Source organism: Xenopus laevis, chromosome 3S (genome assembly GCF_017654675.1).
Source record: "Xenopus laevis strain J_2021 chromosome 3S, Xenopus_laevis_v10.1, whole genome shotgun sequence".
NCBI classification, from domain to species: Eukaryota; Metazoa; Chordata; class Amphibia; order Anura; family Pipidae; genus Xenopus; species Xenopus laevis.
This window is the reverse complement of record NC_054376.1, coordinates 88627368-88650047: the sequence shown is the minus strand read 5'-3', so window position 1 is coordinate 88650047 and position 22680 is coordinate 88627368. Positions and strand designations below refer to the sequence as shown.

The 22680-nt window shown below is 36.3% G+C and overlaps 1 protein-coding gene across 1 annotated transcript in view; it reads left to right on the top strand.

Annotated features, from left to right (window-relative positions):
- Positions 1–22680, top strand: part of cnot2.S (CCR4-NOT transcription complex subunit 2 S homeolog) — a 40722-nt gene that overhangs the window by 1896 nt on the left and 16146 nt on the right. Inside the window, exons 2-6 of the mRNA XM_018255959.2 lie at positions 10333–10455; positions 10956–11028; positions 16783–16930; positions 20140–20316; positions 22028–22107. Of these exons, the coding sequence (XP_018111448.1) occupies positions 10345–10455; positions 10956–11028; positions 16783–16930; positions 20140–20316; positions 22028–22107 (589 nt within the window). The 5' untranslated portion in view covers positions 10333–10344. The remainder of the gene's footprint in view (positions 1–10332; positions 10456–10955; positions 11029–16782; positions 16931–20139; positions 20317–22027; positions 22108–22680) is intronic.

Sequence of the window (22680 nt, the reverse complement as noted above, 5' to 3'; positions counted from 1 at the left end):
TTCTTTTTTAGTTGTAATATTGGTGTGTAGGCAGCTATCTCAGGTCATGTTGCCTGGTCATGTGCTTTCAAAAAGAGCCAGCATTTTAGGATGGAACTGCTTTCTGACAGGCTGTTGTTTCTCCTACTCAGTGTAACTGATTGTGTCTCAGTGGGACCTGGATTTTACTATTGAGTGTTGTTCTTCATCAGGCAGCTGTTATCTTGTGTCAGGGAGCTGCTATCTGATTATATTCCCATTGTTCTGTTGTTAGGCTGCTGGGGTAGAAAGGGAGGGGTGATATCACTGAAGTTTATTAGAACACAAGTCACATGACTGGGGGCAGCTGGGATACTGCCAATATATCTAGCCTCATGTCGAATTTCAAAATTAAAAATAAAAGACTTTCATAAATTTAATTCAATGTGTCTCATTTGACCACGTCCTTAAATTGTTGGTGTGACGTAGCATAAATAGGGGCACAAAATGATCTAATTCATATTGTGGCCAGTATTGATGCAAGGGCTGGCCTGATACCCATGTGTCAGGCAGATACTGATTTGTATCTAGCTAGGTTTGGGTCAGACAGAAGCACACAGTGGGGGTCATTTATCAACACTGGGCAAATTTGCCCATGGGCAGTAACCCATGGCAACCAATCAAATTGCTGCATTCATGGTTCTACTTGCAGCTGGCTTTAAAAAGCTAATCACCGATTGGTTGATATAGGTAACTACCCATGGGCAAATTTGCCCTGTGTTGATAAATGAGCCCCACTAACTTTTAGGGTAATGTCACTTTGGCCCTCAAGGATAAAGTGTCTTATACCTTGTAAAATGCATTAGTATTCTTTAAGTAATGTACTTTTTTTTTTTACTTGCTGGAGAAACATACCGGCAATTTTCACCACACTGTTGTATGAGCGGATTATATTATAGTTAGTTAATCTATTATATACAATATATTTTGGATGGTTATGATTGGGCTCCCAGTATATTCATGTAGCATAATGGTCATTTATTTGGCAGACTATAATTTTTAGTAACTATAATATAATGTGGCTAGATTATTATGTGTCAAAAAATATTTTACTAGAATATTTTCCTAAAGGGTATTTCATCATGGTGTAGTCAATTTCAAATGTAAAACATGCTGCCAATTTATAAGGCATTACTAATATGTAAAATATTTATTGGTGGAAACTGTAATAATTTTCAGTAATATATTGCAAAGGATTGGGGAGCTCTGCTTGCAAGCGTTTTATTGCCTGCTAGGATATATACAGCACATATACTGCTAGATGCGTTACACTTTACAATTTTTAGTAAAGCTGACCCTTCAGATTAACTCCAATAAAAGCATTAAAATCAACCCTATTCTGTGTTTTAATTTCTATAGAGGTGTTTCCATTAAAGTGAAACTGACACCTTCGAAGACCTGTTTTCAATGTGTCCACAAAATCAAGATCTATTGAAATTTGCAAAAAAAGATATTTATATTGTTTTTTTCTGAAGTCACCTCATGAGGCGACTTTGGAAAACAAAGCACTCAGAGTGCCATCCCGCTGGCGATTTACATTTCAGCCGGCGGGAGGCAGTTCGGCGAGATTAGTCGCCCTGAAGAAGAGGATATTGGTCTTAATTACTTGACTGCAGGCTTCTGTGCTACCTCTTGTATTATACAGTGCAATAATCTCTTTGGGGCACAATATAGCTCCTAATACTAACAGGGACCTTTTCCACCTTAAGCACCCTACAAACTAAAATGGTGTTCAATAATTTAAAATAATTTTATTAGTATTAAGACCTCATGCAGTTTTACAATCTATTAAAAATTGGCCGCCTACCTTGTTACACTTCAACAATTAAAAATAAATAAATAAATAGCTGTAATTAATTTCAAATAATTTTGGTGGAATTCATACACCTTCAACTTCAATAGCTACCTCTTTGATTGTTGCTAACCTAAAAACTATACCTGGGTGCTCTGTGCATTTCATAAGTGTTCACTTATAAAGAAAAAGTTAAGCAATCCTGCAATTAACAAAAATACCAATATGCTTCAGGGCCACCTTGTAATTTATTGAGGTGTGCTTGACTGTATAAAAAATAAAAATAGAACAGTTTTGTAGTATCCATTGGAATTATTTGTGCACATGGAAATGGCTTTATGGCTTTGCTCAGATCTGTGCACTCCTTCATATTGTGCATTTGAGAATTCATTGTAGAGTGATTAAGAATCAGCACAACACCGAGAATTTAGAGATCTCATAAACTGATAACATTGTTACTGTATGCTCCAGATAAGGCTAATGACAGATGTGGTGGATTCATGGCATCAGCCCCTTCCTTACCTGCACTTGAAACCACTGGTGCAAGGACAGCGATGAAATGCGTCTATGAATTTTAGCATCAAAATTGGTTTTTCAATGAACAGGAATCTATTCTAATAACATTTAGATTAGTGAAAAGCAGATCTTAAAAAGGGTATGTGTACCTGAACTTCTTGCACACATTTTGATCAGTTCTGCTCCCTCCCAGTACTTCAGTTATCATGACTCGGCAGTCCATATGATATCAGCTCTCCAACATGCTCCATCTTCCTTCGCCTTGTTTTCATCAGCCACCATAACCCTAATTCCTTTCCTAACACTAATGTTACAGTTTTAGGTTGGGAGAACAGAGAGGGTATGGAGGACTGGAGAGAAGGAGAGGTTACCACAGAGCCCTGACAACTGAGGTTGATTACTGAGTAGAACATGATGTGTGCATGGGCTTCACATACACTTGTTCTGATAGCTGAAACCTGACAAAGTATAACATAACATTTACTTGCTGGACGATGTGCTAATATTTACACTATTCATGCATAATCAAGCATAACATATAAACTTCTTGCTGATCGTGCCCAGGTCAGAAAACAAACATGGCCCCAACATTGCAGGTCATAAGTGTTCGTCTGGTCGCACACGGCAAGATTCGGGGGAGATTAGTTGCCCAGCGACAAATCTCCTCTTCTTCGCGGTGAATAATCTCCCCAAATGCCAGAAGTTTCCTGCTGGGCGACTAATCTCCCCCAAATCTACCAGCATTAAAGAACAAGTAAACCTTTGTATAAACAATCTTTAGATATTGCACATATCTTCCACTTCCCCGTACCAGTCTGAAGATCCTCCCCCCTTTATTTTTGTGAGGCAGTTCTCTTCTTTGACTGTCTAGTTGATCTAAAAGGTTTTTACTGAGCATGCCTGAAAAGCCCTGTTGCTAGAGAAGGTCCCAGTGAGCATGTGTAGCATTTTTTATTTTAAATTTTGGAAGCTCAAGCCTGTCAGTAATGCAGAGACAAACCTGCCTGGTCATGTCACACATGGGAAGGAGAATACAGATGCTAAGTAGAGAGACTTCATCATGGCTGCTCTGTCAGGGATACCGTGGTGTGAGAAAGACTTAGAAGCATAACACAAGCTAAATACACCAAATCTTAGGTATGCATTCTGTATTTATTGTAACTGCATACGTTTTAAGTATAAATCAGCCAGAAAGTTAAAATCTCCTTTAAACACTAAGCATCAGTGCTGGAGATCTGAATGTGTTTCAAATCAAATTATTGGTTATTTTTATATTCACTAAACGGATACACAACCAAATAATACTTATTTTACAGTAAAATGTTTGATTCAGTTGAAGCTTTGTGTGGGCTACATATTGTTACTAGCATCACAAATATGCAAGGCCTGTAAGTTTCCGTTTTTTTGTTTTTCTCTTAATGAAGTTGTAAGAAATACAAAGTTCATTAACTGCAACTGCTAATTCCCAGCCTGCAAGAGCAATAAACATGATTCAAATGTGTGATTTGCAGCTGCAGCTGCACCTACATGTCATCTTAGGGAAACTGCTTCTCTAAAACTCCTTTCTGCACCTGTGCACTGCTTTCACAAGCTTGCTTTGCTATGTAAGTGGCCTTCTTTAGAACTGAGGATGCTTTCCTGGGATTACCTTGTTTTCTGTCTCCGTATATAAATGAGATGTCCGTCTTCCATAGCAACCAATGATAGATATCAAAGACCAGTCCTAATACAGTTTTATGCTATATATGTCCTGCTTAAAGTGCTAAACTATCTGGGTAATTGAATTGCACATTTGTTTAATGTAGGGGAGCTGTTGTGTTTTAACATAAATTAATATGAAAGCCCTAGGGCAGGGGTCCCAAAACCTTTTTTACCTGTGAGCCACATTCAAAAATAAAAAGAGTTGGGGAGCAACACAGGCATGAAAAAACTTCCTGGGGTGCCAAATAAGGGCTGTAATTGGCTATTTGGTAGCTGCTTTGTGGACCGGCAGCCTATATGAGGCTTTCAGGAATTCAAAAATAAGCTCCTGCTTTGAGGCCACTGAGAGCAACATCCAAGGGGTTGGAGAGCAACATGTTGCTCACGAGCTACTGGTTGGGGATCACTGCCCTAGGGCTTTGATTTAAACCTAATGTGATTATTAGTCAACTCTATCTAGCTGAAAAATATCTCTAGTAGCTCCCCATCTTCATGCTACCAGCTACATAATAGTAGTGACCAACACAAAATAAACAGTTTATATGCAATATAACATCCACAATACAGAGCTCTTTAATAAATCAGATTTACACAACATTAAGGCATAGAAACTTGTGTGTTCTTCATCTGCATTCATAAATAATTAAGCATTTAGCATCAGCTTCTTTGACAGCTGTAACCTTACTTTCTTCTATTGATAATTCTGGCAACCCCTAAACTTAACTTCTCAACGGCAATCCAGAGTACAGTAACAATGGCATACAAGATAGCTGAACAAGATGCAAGATGGAAAGCTGCTGTTGACAACTTTGAAGGCATGAACTGACTGATGCGGATCCTTTGTGTTTTTTTGAATTCAGATTACAGATAATGCATTGCCATTGTTATACTGTAGCTTTTCCGTAAATTGGAGGCAGTATACATTTAAATGTTTGTGATATCTACATGATGCAGAAACATATTATGTGCGACTTCTATGGTCTGACTATTAAAAGGTACACATAGTAGCAGTTTGTGCATATGTACACACACACACACACACGCGCTCTTTTTCACTCTTGTTTTATATATGCAAAGCACTGCGTATCTTGACAGCGCTATATAAATAAATGATGATGATGATGATATGTACATGTAGTGAAGAACTGCAGTCTGGATTATTATTGTAGAGGCTAATTTATCAAGATGTATAAAAACAACTAGGGTTTATTATTCTTGGGGGATCTGGTGTTCAGTGAGAAGGGAGTTTAATAATTTGCTGGATAACATTTATAAATAAATCTCAAATTTGAAGCCTACTTTAACATCAAGCAGCCATGTTGACAAGTATCCTATTAAGGGTAGTGGAACATGGGGCTGTTGTATCAGTATGCTTTTTCAGGCATTTGGAATCTTAATTTAAGGGCAGTGGCTTCAAGCTATTTACGGTTATGTTTTTGTGCAATTTAAAAACACTGTACCCAAAATAGCCTTGCGTCCCTAAAAGGTAGAATAATCCTTCGGTGGTGGAACTTCTCTTCATTGCTTATAGTTAAACTGTACTTGCAGTTGCAAGGATTATATTTTACTTATGCAGTTGAGGAATAGGTTCAAATACATAGTATTTTCTACCTATATTCAGTATTGTAAAGGGTTCTCAATGCAAAATAATGTGGTCATAGTTCACATTTTATACAAATCCTCTGGCTTAAAGTCTGTGTGAATTTCAAGATAAAGACACAGGCAGTCAGGGGACTTACATGAAATGAAAACAACGAAAACTCCATCCTTAAAAATGGCAGATAATCTTTGATAGATGCATACTGCACAATATTGCATATGCCATACAGAAGGCAAATTAAAATATTTAGAAGGGGTTGTTCACCGTCCAAACTTTTTTTTTTTTTTTTTTTTCAGTTTTTTTTAGATTGTTCCCCAGAAATAAAGACTTTTTTCAATTGCTTTCCATTGTTTATTTTTGTTTACTGTTTTTCCAAAATCTTAAGTTTAGAGTTGAATGTTTGTGTCTCTGGTGTTTGTTTGGCAGTTCAGTAATTCAGGCGCAGACTCTAAACTGTTACAATTTTACTACATTTCAGCAGCATCTCTGGAGTATTAGCAACTATTGTATCAATTCTGCCTGTAATGAAACCCAGGGATTCTGCTCAGCAGGGACAAAGATAAGAAATATCAATTTAGATCAGTTTACAGGGTGAGCGACCCCCCTCCCAGCGCTGCTTCAGAAGGTTAGAAATTACACTTCAATATTAGAAAAAACAGTCACACATAGAAAATAGAAAGTTATTGGAAATAGTCTTTATTTCTGTTGATCTGAAAAAAAAACTAGTTTGAAGGTGAACCATCCCTTTAATATTCACTATTATGGGGCAGCAACTTACTACATAGTCTTAAAGTAAGCAGCAACTGTCTTCTTGCACCATTTACATACAGCACATATACAAATGTGGAATCTTTTATCCGGAAACCAGATATCCAGAAAGCTATGTATTACATTTGCCATAGACGTAATTTTAAATAAAATCTAATTCTCTCTAACAATAAAACCGCACCTTGTTATTGAGCCTGAATTATTTTTAGTGGGGGGAAAAAATCCTTCTTTTTTTTATACACTTCAAGGTAGAGTCCTGCAGCACGTCGGGTACCCGTGGGTTACCCGCAAAAACCTGCGGTACCCTGTGGGTTGCAGGTAGGAGTTTCAGGAGCGGGTATAGACTTGGCTTGTTTGTAAATACTTTTAGGATCCCAGGTATAAACTGTAATTAACTATCCAGATGATTCAGAATTTGAACGTGAACGAGCTTTGCTATCCTGGCTTTTACTGAAATGTTCTTATCTCAAACACTGAGATGTACAGTGAATTGGTAGTTGGCGCTGATAAGCCAGCTGGGTTCATTTGAGTTATTATTGGGAACAGGCATTCTGACTTTCTTTTTCCTAGAACAGACATGTCTGCATTTATAAAAGTAATGCAAGTGAATTATGAACTGAATGTTGCAGAATGTATCCATGTAAATATAGTAATTGATAACCGGATGAGCAGCATTTTATTATAAGTGCAATTTAAAGGAAAACTTTACCCCCCAAACAATGTAGGTCTCTATAAAATGATATTGCGTAAAACGGCTCATATGTAAAACCCTGATTCATGTAAATAAATAATTTTCATAATATACTTTTCTAGTATTATGTGCCATTGGGTAATCATAAATAGAAAACTGCCATTTTAAAAAATAAGGGCCACCCCCCGGGGATCGTATGATTCCCTGTGCACACAAACATACCAACAAGCCATACTTATTAGGTCACATGAGCCAATTAATAGACAGAGTTCTGTCTTTTGCTTCAACACTTCTTCCTGTTACAGTTAGAGGTGTAGTATTTCTGGTCAGGTGATCTCTGAGGCCACACACAGACCATCACAAAATGGTGGTTCAAGGCAAGAGATGTAAAAGGGTAGTACTTACTTAAATATATATTCCAGTTTGATAAGATTCTTGAATATGCCACATATTCTGATATAAACTATAAAATAATCTGTTGCTTAAGTATTCATTTTTTATAGTTTATAGTTTTCCTTTTATAAAGATTTGCAGTTTGCAGTATTATACACGTTGTGGGAATAGCTGGAGACATTTTGTATTTTCTAATATACTATTAAGCAGCTCATTAGCCTGCATGGATGAGATTAATATACTGTGACTAGTGGATAATGGATGTATTGGATAGCCCCCTCCCAGTTTTTTGGACTATTGATAAAATACACCGTGATATTAGTAATATGGTTTTCAATTCAATTTGCAGTTTACACTTTTTGATTTACAAATAAAGCTTCTGTTTAAGGATGGTTTGGATATATACATTCTTTTTCACATGCAGTAGTGCTCACTTTAGCTTTAGCATTGCATATATTTTTGGTATTGGTAGGTTTGCTTAGGAGCAGATTTATCAAAATATGAGATAAGAACTCACTCTATTCGCTCCTATGGGAAATTAAAATTGTATATCAGTGGAGTTTACCAAATGATAAATATGCTTTTAAAAATCCCATAGGAATGAATAGAAAGTGAGTGATTTTTTCTGTTAGTTCTAAATTCATACTTATTAAAGTCCAGATAGGGGAATTGGGTAGAGGCTCTGGCCTAGCCACTCGCCAGTTGTTATTTTTGACTAAATTCATACTTAACTACATACTAAATCTGCCCCTTAATGTGCCCTTTACTATATCTTCTGGATGAAGCATCATTCAACATGGGAGTGTACTATTTTTATTTAACAAAAAGACCTCACAAAACATAATTAATAAGTGTTTTCACTTTTCCTTGCGTGAAAAATAAATATTTCTCTTCAGTGTGACTAATTTGCCATTGTAACCTATCACTTTTATTCTTAATTGGAGTTGAATAAACCGTATGCCATGAAACATATAATCTACATGCTGCCAAAGAAGTGCCAGCAACAATAGTTTACATTCTCTAATTTTGGCTGATTCCACTTCAAGTCCTCCTTGAAGGCCCAATCTTTGGTTAAGGGGCCCACTCTCAGTGTATCAGTCATTCAGCTATAGTTCCAAGGTTATCTAGGATAGCAAATACATATTCACCCTAGCCATCAGCTCTGATCACCTGCATAAAAGTCAAGTGAAATCTGTGTTAAGGACTGCTTGATGTATTTGAGAGTACTTTTTGATGTGCATCAAGCAGGATCTTTTACTTATTGGGAACAGATATCAGGCACGTTTTTAGTTCAGTAAGAATTCTGCTCTTGCCAAAAGCATTAGACCACAATGTGCATTGTCCATCACTGTAAAACATGGTAGCAAGAATATTTGTAATTCAGCCATAGTCCTAAGCATATCTTGGATGCATGTACACTTGATGTATTTGTAAAGTACTGTACCCAGATTGTGGTTTGCTAGCCATTTAGCAATAAATAGTTTCACAGAGGCTTACAACTTGTGAATATTTATAATTGTTAGGGTGATATACTTTTAGATTCTCCTTTTAACACCTAAAAATAAATATCCTTTCAGAGTTACAGCTTAATCACATTTCTTTGCACCTTTTCTAAGTGATACCAATATTTATCATAATGCTCCGTATATGCAGAAATTGTAGCCTTCACAATTTCTCTGCAAAGCTTTTGCAAGCATCCTGTTACTTTTTGCTCTGTTGTTCATTTTTTTATTGGAAAAATATACGCAGTTGTTTTTAGGTAGGTGTATCTGTTAGAGCTATACTGCATGATTTTGTAGATTTTGTTGAATCAGGTCAACAAATTGCATCCTACAAGTCGGCTGTAGTTGCGTGGGTCAAAATATAATGGGACAGATATAAAAACTTAAGGTTCAATACAACACATAAGTGTTACAGTCCAACATATTGGATGGACAAGATACAACTTTGTGTTGTCTGAAAATGTTAGTTTCTTAATGAAATACATCGATTGATAGATTTAAATGCATGAAAATAATATTTTGTGTGTCAGATAAGTTGTTATCCCCAAAGTCTAATCTAAATCCTACCCCGTGTACTTTAGTCTTTATAATGGTATCCTATTTGCCGCTATACTGTCTTGCATCTCCACTCCAGTTTATTCAACCCTGTTTCTAATTTAAACAATCTTCCAGGCTTTCTGCCATCCCTTATAGACTAATTCAGTATAGGTGCAATTCATCACAGTTATAGAAGTTGAAGTGCTTAAGAACCACAATACATTATTTCTCTTCTACTAATACTTTAGCCTAGTCCACACTTGTAGCAATCCTCAGGGAAATAACAACCTTAGAAAATATCCATGCACAACTGATATAACTGCCCCCACACTTAATCCAGGATAACTATTATCCTAAACCATAAATTCCTTTTAGCAATCTTTACTAACAAATTACTAGTGACGGGTGAATCCAACCTGTTTCGTTTTACTGAATATTCGCAAAATGGTGGAAAATTTGCCAAATGCATTGAAGTCAATGGGTGACAAATTGACTTTTATCTTTAGCTATACTTAATGATCAGCCAGTTAGTGAGTAGCCTTCCACAGGAGATCCAAGTGAGTTCCAGTGGTTATATTTATACTGTCTGGTCTGCTGATAAGACACAAGAATACTAAATAATGCTGTTGTTGCCTGTGCAGTATATTTAGTTTTACATAATCTCGGGAGATTTATATGATTGCTCAGAAATAAAGTGGTTAAATTTATTTTTGTGTTTTTTTATGCTTTTCAAACAGAAAATAAAGTGTCATCAGATTCCATTTAGAAAATGTTACAGCCTTTGTCTCACTGGTGCAATCTTTTTTTTTTTTAGGTGACATACAGCATGTTTGGTGCTTCAAGAAAGAAGTTTGTAGAAGGGGTCGAAAGTGACTACCATGATGAGAATATGTATTATAGCCAGTCTTCGATGTTTCCACATCGGTCGGAGAAAGATGTAAGTTTTTTTTTTTATGGCAAAATGTTGCAAATAACTTTGAGCCTACAAAAGTATTTTTGTGTAAGTTATAATTGTAATGGTTTGGGAGTGGCACATTTTTGTTTTTAACTTGCATGTGTTTCATTTTTATTTTCATAAATACGGTATTCATGTAAACTTGCATTGTAAATATGCACGGTTGACTATTAACTGTTTCACACCTATTCTTTTCTGGCAAATACATTTGTAATATTTTAATATACATATTCATGAAATGAGATGAAAGTTTTGTGAATCCTTAGAATGCTTATTTTGTTGAGCTATAATACTTCTGAAGTAAGATTTGAGTTTGACTTGAGTTTTGTAGCTTTGTCTTAGTGGAAAATTACTTAAATAATAATTTAAAGACAATCCAGATCATGACTGCTTTAGAGACTGTTGGGTGTAAGGTTTCTCACTTTAAATGTTGTCTTTTTTTTTTTTTTTTACTAATGATACATATGTTTTGTGTTATTCAGATGCTGGCATCTCCATCACCATCTGCATCGGGTCAACTGTCACAGTTTGGGGCCAGTTTATATGGACAACAAAGTAAGATTATTTTGCCTTATGAGGAGCTGAATCCTTTGGAAATTATCTGTTTGTTCATATGCATGCAGACTGTCTCTGTAGAGCAAATCTACCTCAAGAGTTTAATTAAAGGTCAAAAAGTTTTTGTCTCCTATGTGCTTTCATTTTAATAATGATGCAACAGTTATTTATGATTGCAACTATCTTCCCTTTTAAATGTTAATGTCATATAAGTGACTGCCGTGTGATGATCAACCACAGAAAGAAGTCACATTTAAGATGAATATTTTAGGTAATGTGAGTGTTAAGCTGGCCATAGATGCAAAGATCCGATCGTACGAATCATCGTACGATCGGACTTTCCCATTTCCCGACCCGCCACTAACCATTCAGATCAAAGTCTTACCAGTCAGATTAGTTAAAGAACAGATCAGCAATGTTCTGCCCCTGACAGCAATCGTACGATATCTATGTCCAACCAAAGCTAGTGACAGTCTCCCACTGAAAATCGTACGATCGGCAATACACGCAGAGATATTATCGGCAGCCGACAGAAATTTTCTAACCTGTCCGATCGACCAAACGACCGATCTCCGCCCTCTCTACACACGTTCCGAAAATCGCACGAATCCTCGATTCGTACGATCAGATCTTTGCGTCTATGGCCAGCTTTAGTGTGTTGCTATTATGTTGAGGTACACAACATTTTGAGTGTCCCTTTCTCCTTAAACTTGTTAAAATGGGTTTTGGTTAAAAATATGGGTTAGGAAATCTAATTTTTGCTTAGAGGGACAGCCTTATTACCTGAGGGCCTTTTAATGACACTCTCACAATAATGGAGTGCTTGAAACAACTTAACCAATCGCTGCATAAAGAAATGTTTAGTCACAACCAATCACTTTTGACTGAAATATGTTAGCTCTTTCTTAGCCCTTGGTCTCTTGAGTATTTTAATATGATTGAAAATAAAAGCAATGCTTTACCTTCTACTAATTGGAGGTGCAGTTCTGTTGGATTTTTGTTCTTGTTAAAGACATTTGGACTTGTGTTCCTCTAGCTACACATTCTTGCAGAGAATGGCATTCTATATCTGATATTAAATGGCCATAATTCCTTGGTCCATTATTCAGTTTTCAATGGACCAAAGTAGAGAAATCAGGATTTATAAACACTTTACAGTTTCTACATACCATTGGCCTCTTTTCCCAGGCCTTATGGACCCCATCTATAATATAATTGTATCTATACTTTAAAGTTTTAAGAAACATGTTAAATTTACTGAAAGATCAGTAGTAGAGCAATTTCTGTGCAATTTAATCTGGATATTGCACTCAGTATGGTACTTAAAGGAAAACTATACCCCCAAAATGAATACTTAAGCAACAGATAGTTTATATCAAATTGAATGACATATTAAAGAATCTTACCAAATTGGAATATATATTTACATAAATATTGCCCTTTTACATCTCTTGCCTTGAACCACCATTTCGTGACTCTATCTCTGCTGCCTCAGAGATCACCTGACCAGAAATACTACAACACTAATTGTAACAGGAAGAAGTGAGGAAGCAAAAGGCAGAACTCTGTCTGTTAATTGGCTCATGTGACCTTACATGTGGTGTGTTTGTGTACACAGTGAATCTTACGATCTCAGGGGGCGGCCGTTATTTTTTAAAATGGCAATTTTCTATTTGATTATGATTATGATTACCCAATGGCACATACTACTAGAAAAGTATATTATTATGATAATGGTTCATTTACATGAAGCAGGGTTTTACACATGAGCTGTTTTACTCAGTATCTTTTAATAGAGACCTACATTGTTTGGGGGGTATAGTTTTCCTTTAAAGGACATGTAAACCCCCCCTCCCCATAAAAATGTAACCAGTGAACGACCTCACTGAAATCTTTAGAATACTGCCACTCAGGTTGTTAAAAGGTTAACAGTAAGCCTGCAGCCTCCCCTTAATCACTTAGAAGTCGTTATACTCCTCTAATCTACTCGGCCCTCCCTCAGGAATTTGCTTTGGCTGTTGGCTCATGAGTAGGGTTGGGCGAATTTGACCCGTTTCTTTTCGGCAAAAATTTGCCGTTGGTGAAATGATGCCAACGCCCATGAAAGTCTATGGGCGCCAAACATTTTTTGACACGCGTCTTTTTTTTTTTTTTTTGACACACAAAGCCATACAAGTCTATGGGCGTCATTTCCACGGCAAAACAAGGCGAAAAAATTTGCCTAACTCTACTCATGAGCATGCTCAGTGCTTCTCCGCTCAGATTAATAAACACACCCTCCAGTCAAACAGCCAATGAAGAGATATCATTGCTGATTCCCATAGAAACTCCGCTCTAGCTGTTTGCTCCTATTTTTTTCTCCTAACCACCTCTTCTGAGCTCAGTGCTCAACCGCAGCAGAACTTTTTATCAAAGTAAGTTGTGCCTGTTTAAACCTACATTCTGCATTGCATGAACTTTACAGTATACATGTCCTGTTTGCAGATCTCAATGTTACTTATTATGTGTCAGATCGAAAATGGCTGCTGGGTGAAAGCTGCTATTTGTTTTAGGAAAAAGTGATGGCACTGGCAGAGGGGTATATGCAGTACAAATGATGTGGCTTGGGTGGGGAAGACATGCCCAATAAGTGAGTGGGATTTGGAATTTTACATGTGAGTGAGTGGGATTATACTTGTGAGTGAGTGGTATTATACGTGTGAGTGGGATTACATGAATGAGTGAGATTATGCATATGAGTGAGTGGGATTCCATGTAGAAATGAGTAGGATTACACATACTTGCTAATAAATATAAATGATGATGTAGCCAATAGAAAATGGCCGCCTGGTTGAAGCAGCTTTTGCATTCAGGAAAACACTACGGTGCAGGCTAACGGAGGAGAAAAAACACAGACAATGATGCATTTTGTGTGGGGGAATATGTGCCCAATCTAAAGACATGGTAAGGGTATATAGGGTTTACATGTGCTTTAAGAGTGTTTCAAGGTGTGCTTCCTGCACCTGTCGATATAAAATCACAGAGTTAATCCACAGAGCCCAAACTTGACTGCTCAGACTCATGGACGCCGTTTAACATTTGCCCATTCTTGGGGGCATTCTTGCTAAAGGCCATCTTCTGCCCTTTTTGCTATGCCATATGCCCCACACACACATTTTAAGATGAAAAAAAAAAGAAATCAAAACCCTGTTCTTACTGTCTGTGGATTATGTCACCCTTCATGCAGTTGAAGTCAGGGATTAAGACAAATGTTTATATTTAATCATCATGAGAACATCTTAAGGGTAAGGCCACACTGGGCGTTTTGGGGAGATTTGGTCGCCTGGAAACTAATTGACTCGTCTTTGCAAAAACGAGGCGATTAGTCGCCAGGCGACCAAATCTCCCCAAAACGCTAAGTGTGGCCTTACACTAATAGAAAGTTTTAGCTTCCTGTATTACTAAGGGTTTAGGAAAAATATATGTATTTTAAATGCTGCTAGACTTGAGTATACTTCCTTCTACCTCCTATTGATAAATAATTGAGAAAGCCTGAGGGACATGTTCTTTGAAACATGCTTTGGCCTTAAGAGAAGAGAAGAGCATTTAAGAATTACATACTGAAGTCCAAGATTTTTGTAAGGAAAATAATATGTCCGTTGTGCCCAATATTTCAGCAGTTAAATAATTTTTCAGCAACTCTGCATATGTTCGTTTCAGTAATGCCACAAAATTTTGGTGTCTATTAAAAGTCTATCAGAAGCCAGCCAATGTAAAAAAAGACATTATGAGATCCAGTTGCATTCCTGTAGTTTCCCTTCTTTAACAACCGGAAAGTTATATCATATCATGCAATTATAAAGACAAAGTCCAAACACAGTCTGAGTTACAACAGCAGAACAGGGCAGGTTCAAATAAAAGTGTCAAAAGAGTCATTGATAATTATCCGACATGGCAAGAAAGATCTTATGGATTTCCTGTGTTCTGCTCTATCACAAAACTAGATTGTGACACTTAATGAAAACATACATCCTGTATGCTTCTCACTGTAATTTGTTCCATTTTATTCCCAAAATGCTAGCATAGGCTGCCATTTCTAGGTGGACAAACGATTCACTTTCAATACTTTACTTGCATTTGAAAGTAAATTGTTAAATTCCAGTGTTCAGGAGAGAACTTTGCCATACCTCATATTGTTTTTCCTTAGTCAACATATTGTGCCTTTGCTAGTAATGACTTTACAAAGTAAATGTCTTATTTTAACCACAAAATTAAGTAACATAAGTGGCTAATAAGTTCAGTAACTATAGTGGTCTCAGGTCTCTATGCTGGTTTCTTATATCTAGTAACTATTTTAGGTAGGAGCTACAGCATCAAGTGATGCTGACCTTTCCCATGTAAATTGGAATGTGAAGGGCCACAAGTTTTTTGGTGAAAACTACCCCCAGCAGCACCCATCCAACACTCTGACATGGCTGTGGTGCCTGGGAACATCAAGCCCATTGTTGGGTTGGAGGCAGCACAATCATCAGCACAGGTTTAACCATGTTATTCCTTCATTCTTGATCTCAGTTTAATCTTTTTTTATATTGTATATATATTCAATGGTTACAATATAGTAATAGTCATAACATTTCATGATAACAAAGGATGATTTAAAAACTAGTTCCTTGTGTTTAGATGTTTTGTACTAGATACAGTAATTGCAGAGTTGTACACACACACACACACACTCACACCCACTCACACACTCACTCACTCTTCATCCGGAATTGGTTTTGATAATATCATAGCACTTTTTGCAATTTTGAATTTGTTTCAGCCAACCCCTTAGTCAACTAGCACTAAAATATATGTTGTATATGGATTTAAATATAATGTACTGTTAACACGCCAATTTTTTTTTTTTAGTTTATTTCGGATTTGTATATGCAAATTAGGGTTCAGACTAATTTTAGCTGAATCCTATAATTATGGAGTTGATGTATCCTTTATAAATACACATATATAGCCAATAATTCAGGAGAACATGCATAAAGAAATACAGTGCTTTACTATAGACCATGGCCAGTACACATTAATCCTTTCTGTAGGATGCATCCAGAGATCACTGGATGTGATCAACCTTTAATTATAATTTTTTTTTTTTTTTTTACTGTAAGGAGAGTGGAATTAATTATCCTACAGTGACAATCAATACTAAGCATGTTGTGTTTACAAACTTGGTTTCTTACAAAGGGGCTTCAAGACATTTTGTTGGTGTTCCTACTGCAGCTTCAGCTACAGTTTGGAATGTGAACATTCTAATGCAATAATTGCATTTATTCTCTTGTCTCTGTAATAGTTTAATACTTTGATTAGTTTTATTCTTGCCCTGTCCATGTTAATATTGAGGAAACTCTGAAAGTGTTTATTACCCAGTAACTCAGTGAAGACATAACACACAATGGGAAGATCCAAGAAAATACATATAATTACTTCAGTTAAAGAGCTACAGTTTCAGGTTTAATGTGAGATCAAAGTGTATTCATTATTGGCACAGCCTTGATCTCACATAAGACCTGTGATTGTCTCTTTAGCTAGATTGATTTCTGTATATCTTATGGTACTCTTAAATGTTTATTTAGTCAACATTTCACGCTCCTGGGACATTTTCTGGAGGACCGAAATGCTGACTGAAAACACTGAAAGATTTAAAGGTTTCATGTCTCATGTAAAATTTTAAGTATATCTTGGTTTGTCTTATATTCATTTTTTTTCTTAAACATTGTACAGGTGCACTAGGCCTTCCAATGAGGGGGATGAGCAACAATACTCCTCAGTTAAACCGCAGCTTATCTCAAGGCACTCCGTTACAGAACCATGTAACGCCTACTACAGGGGTACCAACAATGTCACTTCATACACCACCATCTCCGAACAGGTATGGAAAAAAAGAATATATCTTTACAGTAAAAAGCACAGCAGCTGTTTAGATAACTTACATATACTGTAGTTTTGGGATATTGAACATTACAGGGCAGATTTATTAAGGGTCGAAGTGAAAATTCTAATTTTCTAATTAATTTTTTTTTATTCTAAACTCTCAAATTCTAATTGCAAATTATCCAAATTAGAATTTTGAGATTTAACATAATATGGCCCTTTAAGAATTTGAATTAGACTATTTGCCACCTAAAACCTGCCAAATTACTGTATAAGTCAATAGGAGAGGTCCAGCCTTCCTGACATTCAAGTTTCTTTCGGAGAAAAAAAACTCGATTCAAGGTTTTTAAATTTGTATAGTTTTTTTTAAAATTTGAATCGAGTTTTTCTAATTCAAATCAAATTTGATTCGAGCTTTCTGGGTCAATTCAATTCGTCTGAGCTGAGAAAATTCGATTTTATTAATAAATTTCGATGGAATTTGAAATTATACCCTTGATAAATGTTCCTCTACCTTTCTGTTAATAGCACTGCCACCCAATGATCTGTGCTGTCCACAGATCAGACACGGAAAGCAGGTCAATGGGATTGTGCAAGGAGTTTTTCAAACATCAGATTAGAATTGGCCTATGTTATAGCACATGAGTCACAGGGCATAGACAATTGCTCTCAGTTGTTTTTGTTACAAAATGTACATCAGCCTCAGGCTGTATTTAAAAAACATTACAAATACTGTAATTTGAAAATCAGTTAAGCAGATCGGTCCCCAAATGTCTTCTTTGCTGACATCACATTTCATTGCTTAAAAGGCTCATTTACTACTGTACATTTGCAAATTGTCATATAAATGTCAAATTGTTGTTGATGATACATATGATCTGATATTAAATTTGGAGACCTATATCCACCTCTTGTACACCTATGTTCAGCATGAGGCAGTAGGGCTTGCATTGAAAATGCAGTCTCCTTATTGTTTAACTGTTAAATGGAAACTATCCGAATTTACTTAATTTATCTCTTTGGTCCTTCGGTCCACACGTGCATTTGAAAATGTAGTTGTCCGTAAATTACCCAATAAGGTCACCTCTTTGTTATCTGTAAACTGATATACAGACAGCAAGGGGCCGATTCATCAAGAGTCGAATATCGAGGGTTAATTAACCCTCGATATTCGACTGGGAACTAAAATCGTTCGACTTCGAATATCGAAGTCGAACGATTTTGCGCAAATCCTGCGATCGATCGATCGAAGGATTTTTCGTTCGATCGAACGATTAAATCCTTCGAATCTAACGATTCGAAGGATTTGAATCCAACAATCGAAGGAAAATCCTTCGATCAAAAAATCACAGGCAAGCCTATGGGGACCTTCCCCATAGGCTAACATTGACTTCGGTAGGTTTTATCTACCGAAGTAGGTGGTCGAAGTATTTTTTAAAGAGACAGTACTTCGATTATCGAATGGTCGAATAGTCGAACGATTTTTACTTCGAATCGTTCGAATCGTTCGAATTCGATCGAATTCGATCGAATTTAACCAATTCGATGGTCGAAGTACCCAAAAAATACTTCGAAATTCGAAGTTTTTTTAATTCGAATCCTTCACTCGAATTTAGTGAATCGGCCCCCAAGTGTGAAAAGGGAACTGATAAGTTATAGATAGATGATTAATATAAGTAAAACAAACTCTTTACCTCATCTGATTTCCCATTATGGAACAGTCCAACTCAAGGAATCCAGACATTTCATGGGTAGACTCCTCAAAAATATATAGGTAGGATACTAAATAACAAATCTTCAAGTTCCTGAATTATAAGAATTTAATACTGAAATAGTAATATTAACCATAGGTATCCCATACATAAAATAGCTAATGTGGAATGTACTGCAAATATTTTTCAAGCACTCCTTTGAGTGCAAAACTACCAACATGCTGTAACAGTAAAGATGGCAATAAAAAATAGTTATAAAAAATCATTTTTCAAGCACTGATTAAAACAGTAATGTTATTTAATACCCTTTGCTTTGCAAGGTTTCCGTTGAAACTTTTCCTTGTCTTTATTCGCCTCCCCTGGAAAATAACCTCTCTAGCTGCTGGTGTTTGGTAGCTAATATTTTTTATTTATTTTAAAAATTAAATGAAGTGGAGAAAGTAACAAAGAAGGAAATCTGGGCATTACAATTATATGCCCATCTGGGTTCAGATAAAACACACATATTAAATGTGCTTAATTACATTTACAGTTCATGGAACTACATTAATGGAACTAGCAGAGCATTTAAAATATGATAATATACAAAACACTTGAAAAAAGTTATACTGTAGACTAAATTATGAGACCACTGGCAGAACTAATATATAGAACAGCAGTTTAACAACTACTGAGCCTATAATTCCAATCCTAAAATAGTGGATTTGGTGCATCCCTACATCCATACTAAAACTTAATTTAAAGTTGAACAAATCCTTAAAAACAGTTAATTGTAATTATAATAGTCTCTATTCTCTATACTGCATCTCCAAAATAATATATAGATATTTTAAAGGGTTCCCAAACTTTCAAACACCACTGTATGTCCATGTTTTATCTTAATGTTCTCAATATCATCACCCTTGTATGTGTTAGGGTTTCTTTCTTTTTATTTCTTTTATTTGGCTCCTGTCATCAAAGTAAATCATTTTTATTTACTTTTTTGCAATGAGGGGTGGTTGTGTATTCTGGCAGACATCTGATTTTTTTCTTTATATTATATAAATGTATTCCTTCTGGCAGTTATAGTGCTTTTCTCACATGGCCCAGAGTAGATTCAATTACTGCATATGAAAGGCTCAGTTCCCTGCTGCCTGGGGTGGTACTTGTTTAATTTAGCCGTGATAGTGACAAGAACTGTACTTGAGGTAGTATTTTTTTTTTAATCCTAAAATACATGAAATTTAAACTTATAAAAGGACCCATAAGAACACAAAACTATTACAGCTCTGTAAAAATTGGGTATTTTTGTGATCAGTGCTAACATGATCTCTTCTATATAGTAAGATTTGAAGAGAAGCATTTCCTCATAAAAATAACCTGGTTATAAAAAAAAAATCTGAACTCACTTGTTTTATCCATTGCAATTTGCAACTGAGTGTTTTATATGTGCATATTTGTAATTGGTTAACAGTATATTCGAGTAACTACATTCTGTGCCTTGTGTTTTCGCTAGGGGTATTTTGCCGATGAATCCCAGGAATATGATGAACCACTCCCAGGTTGGCATTGGAATTCCTAGCAGGACAAATAACATGAGCAGTTCAGGGTTAGGCAGTCCTAACAGAAGCTCACCCAGCATAATATGTATGCCAAAGCAGCCACCATCCCGGCAGCCTTTTACTGTGAACAGGTGAGTTATGGTGGCCTAAATCAATCAAACTATATACCATGCAAATGTATGTATAAATGCTCTATGTTTTTATAGTTCTTGACATAGTGGACCGTTTTTAAGCATGTATACTTGAAGGGATACGGTCATGGGAAAAAATGTTTTTTTCAAAACGCATCAGTTAATAGTACTACTCCAGCAGAATTTTGCACTGAAATCGTTTCTCAAAAGAGCAAACAGATTTTTTTATATTTAATTGTGAAATCTGACATGGGGCTAGACATATTGTCAGTTTCCCAGCTGCCCCCAGTCATGTGACTTGTTCTCTGATAAACTTCAGTCACTCTTTACTGCTGTACTGTAAATTGGAGTGATATCATCCCCCCTCCCTTCCCTCCCCCAACAGAACTATGGGAAGGTAACGAGATAGCAGCTCCCTAACTCAAGATAACAAATGCCTTGTAGATCTAATAACAGCACTCAATAGTAAAATCCATGTCCCACTGTGTCACATTCAGTTACATTGAGAAGAAGAAACAGCAGCCTGCCTTAAAGCGGTTCCATCCTAAAGTGCTGGCTCTGTCTGAAAGCACATGACCAGGCAAAATGACCTGAGATGGCTGCCTACACACCAATATTACAACTTAAACAAAAATACACTTGCTGATTGTGGAATTAAATTTGTTAATGTAGGGTGAATTATTTGCAGTGTAAACAGTGTAATTTAGAAATAAAAAATACATCATAAAAATCATGACAGAATCCCTTTAAAATGCTGCATTGTCAGAATTGCTTTCAAAGAATTCTCATAGGCACCACTGGAAGGTGATTTGGGGCATTTTGGACCTGCATATTTTGGCTACCTAAAATGTAGCAGACAAAATGGTCATATTCTCCATGTGCCATTATTCTTACGTGAGAAAGAAAATCACATTGTTATGAGAAAGTAGACATATCAATCTATGTAACAAACAGCATGGCAAAATGGTCTATAACAAAATTCTCCCCCCCCCCACTGGAGCTGCTGGCTCAGAGATGGGCCCTCTCACCAGGAGGAAGTTCCCATGGCAGCAGCCATGTTAGGGCACACATATGCACAAAATGTCCAAGAAGCTTGATAGGGGGCTTTTACTACTGTGTCCTCCATCAGAGGTATTGTTAGGCCACAATTTCAGTGGGATAAACTATTGTTAGCAGCCATATGTGCAGTTCATGTAAATGAACATGACCCATAAATACACAGAGTTGTAATATACAGGCATGGGGTTAATAATCTGTAACCCGTTATTCAAAAACTCTGAAATATAGCAATGCCATTTTCTGTGGAGTCCTGTTTAAATATTTTTAACAAAGCCTACATTGTTGTTCAGTTATTTTTATAAATATACCTATGTATAGGTTTTTTAGATGGTTAAAATATAGTTCTAGTAGCCTGAAAGCATGGTGCTCCACACTATGGAATGCCCCCTATAACGGTAATGTTATATTAATAAATATAAAATTAATAAAACAATTCTCAACTTAAAGTTACATTTATTTTTTGTATGGATTTTAATTCTAAGGTAACATTGTATGTGATGCTTTAAAAAGTTTTCTATTTTATATCACTGTTGGCAGTAAAATAACTTGTCTTTATTAAAATCCTAAAGGACATAAATCTAATCTTTTTTTTTTTTTTTACATAACAAAAAAATCCTTAAACTGACTGCTTTGTGTCTCTTTGCTTCCACAGTATGTCTGGGTTTGGAATGAGTAGGAATCAGGCTTTTGGTTTGAACAATTCTTTATCGAATAACATATTTAATGGAACAGGTGAGGCTGCCGTTATATTCAGATGTTTGTTGTTAAGCAGCAGTCCAGTAAATGCTACCTGTTGATAGGCTGCTATGGGTTACTTGCCAAGTACCAAACTTAAAGGAGAACTAAAGCTTAACTAAAGAAGTAGCTAGAAATGTTGTACATTATGTTTTGCGCTTCTGTACCAGCCCAAGGCAACCACAGCACTTTAGCAGTAAAAATCCGTGTCTCCAAAACTGTCCCAGTAGCTCCCCATCTTCTTTTCTGCTAATTCACTGCACATGTTCTGTGCTGCTGTCACTTACTGAGCATAGAGACTGACTCAAAATAAACAGTACACATAGAATACAAATGTTGTAATATAGGGTTGATTAGTAATTAATACAGATAATTACTTCATGGCAGCACATAAACCAGTGCAATTAGCATCAGAATTTAATAATCAGCCTTGTAGCTTCAGCTAATCTGACAGGCCAAGCTCATTTTCTGCTTGAAAAATTGCGACGCCCCCTAAGCTTAGTTTATCAACAGATGCCCAGAGCCCACTGAGCATGTGAGTGTCGCAGACCCTTTCCAAGATGGTGACCC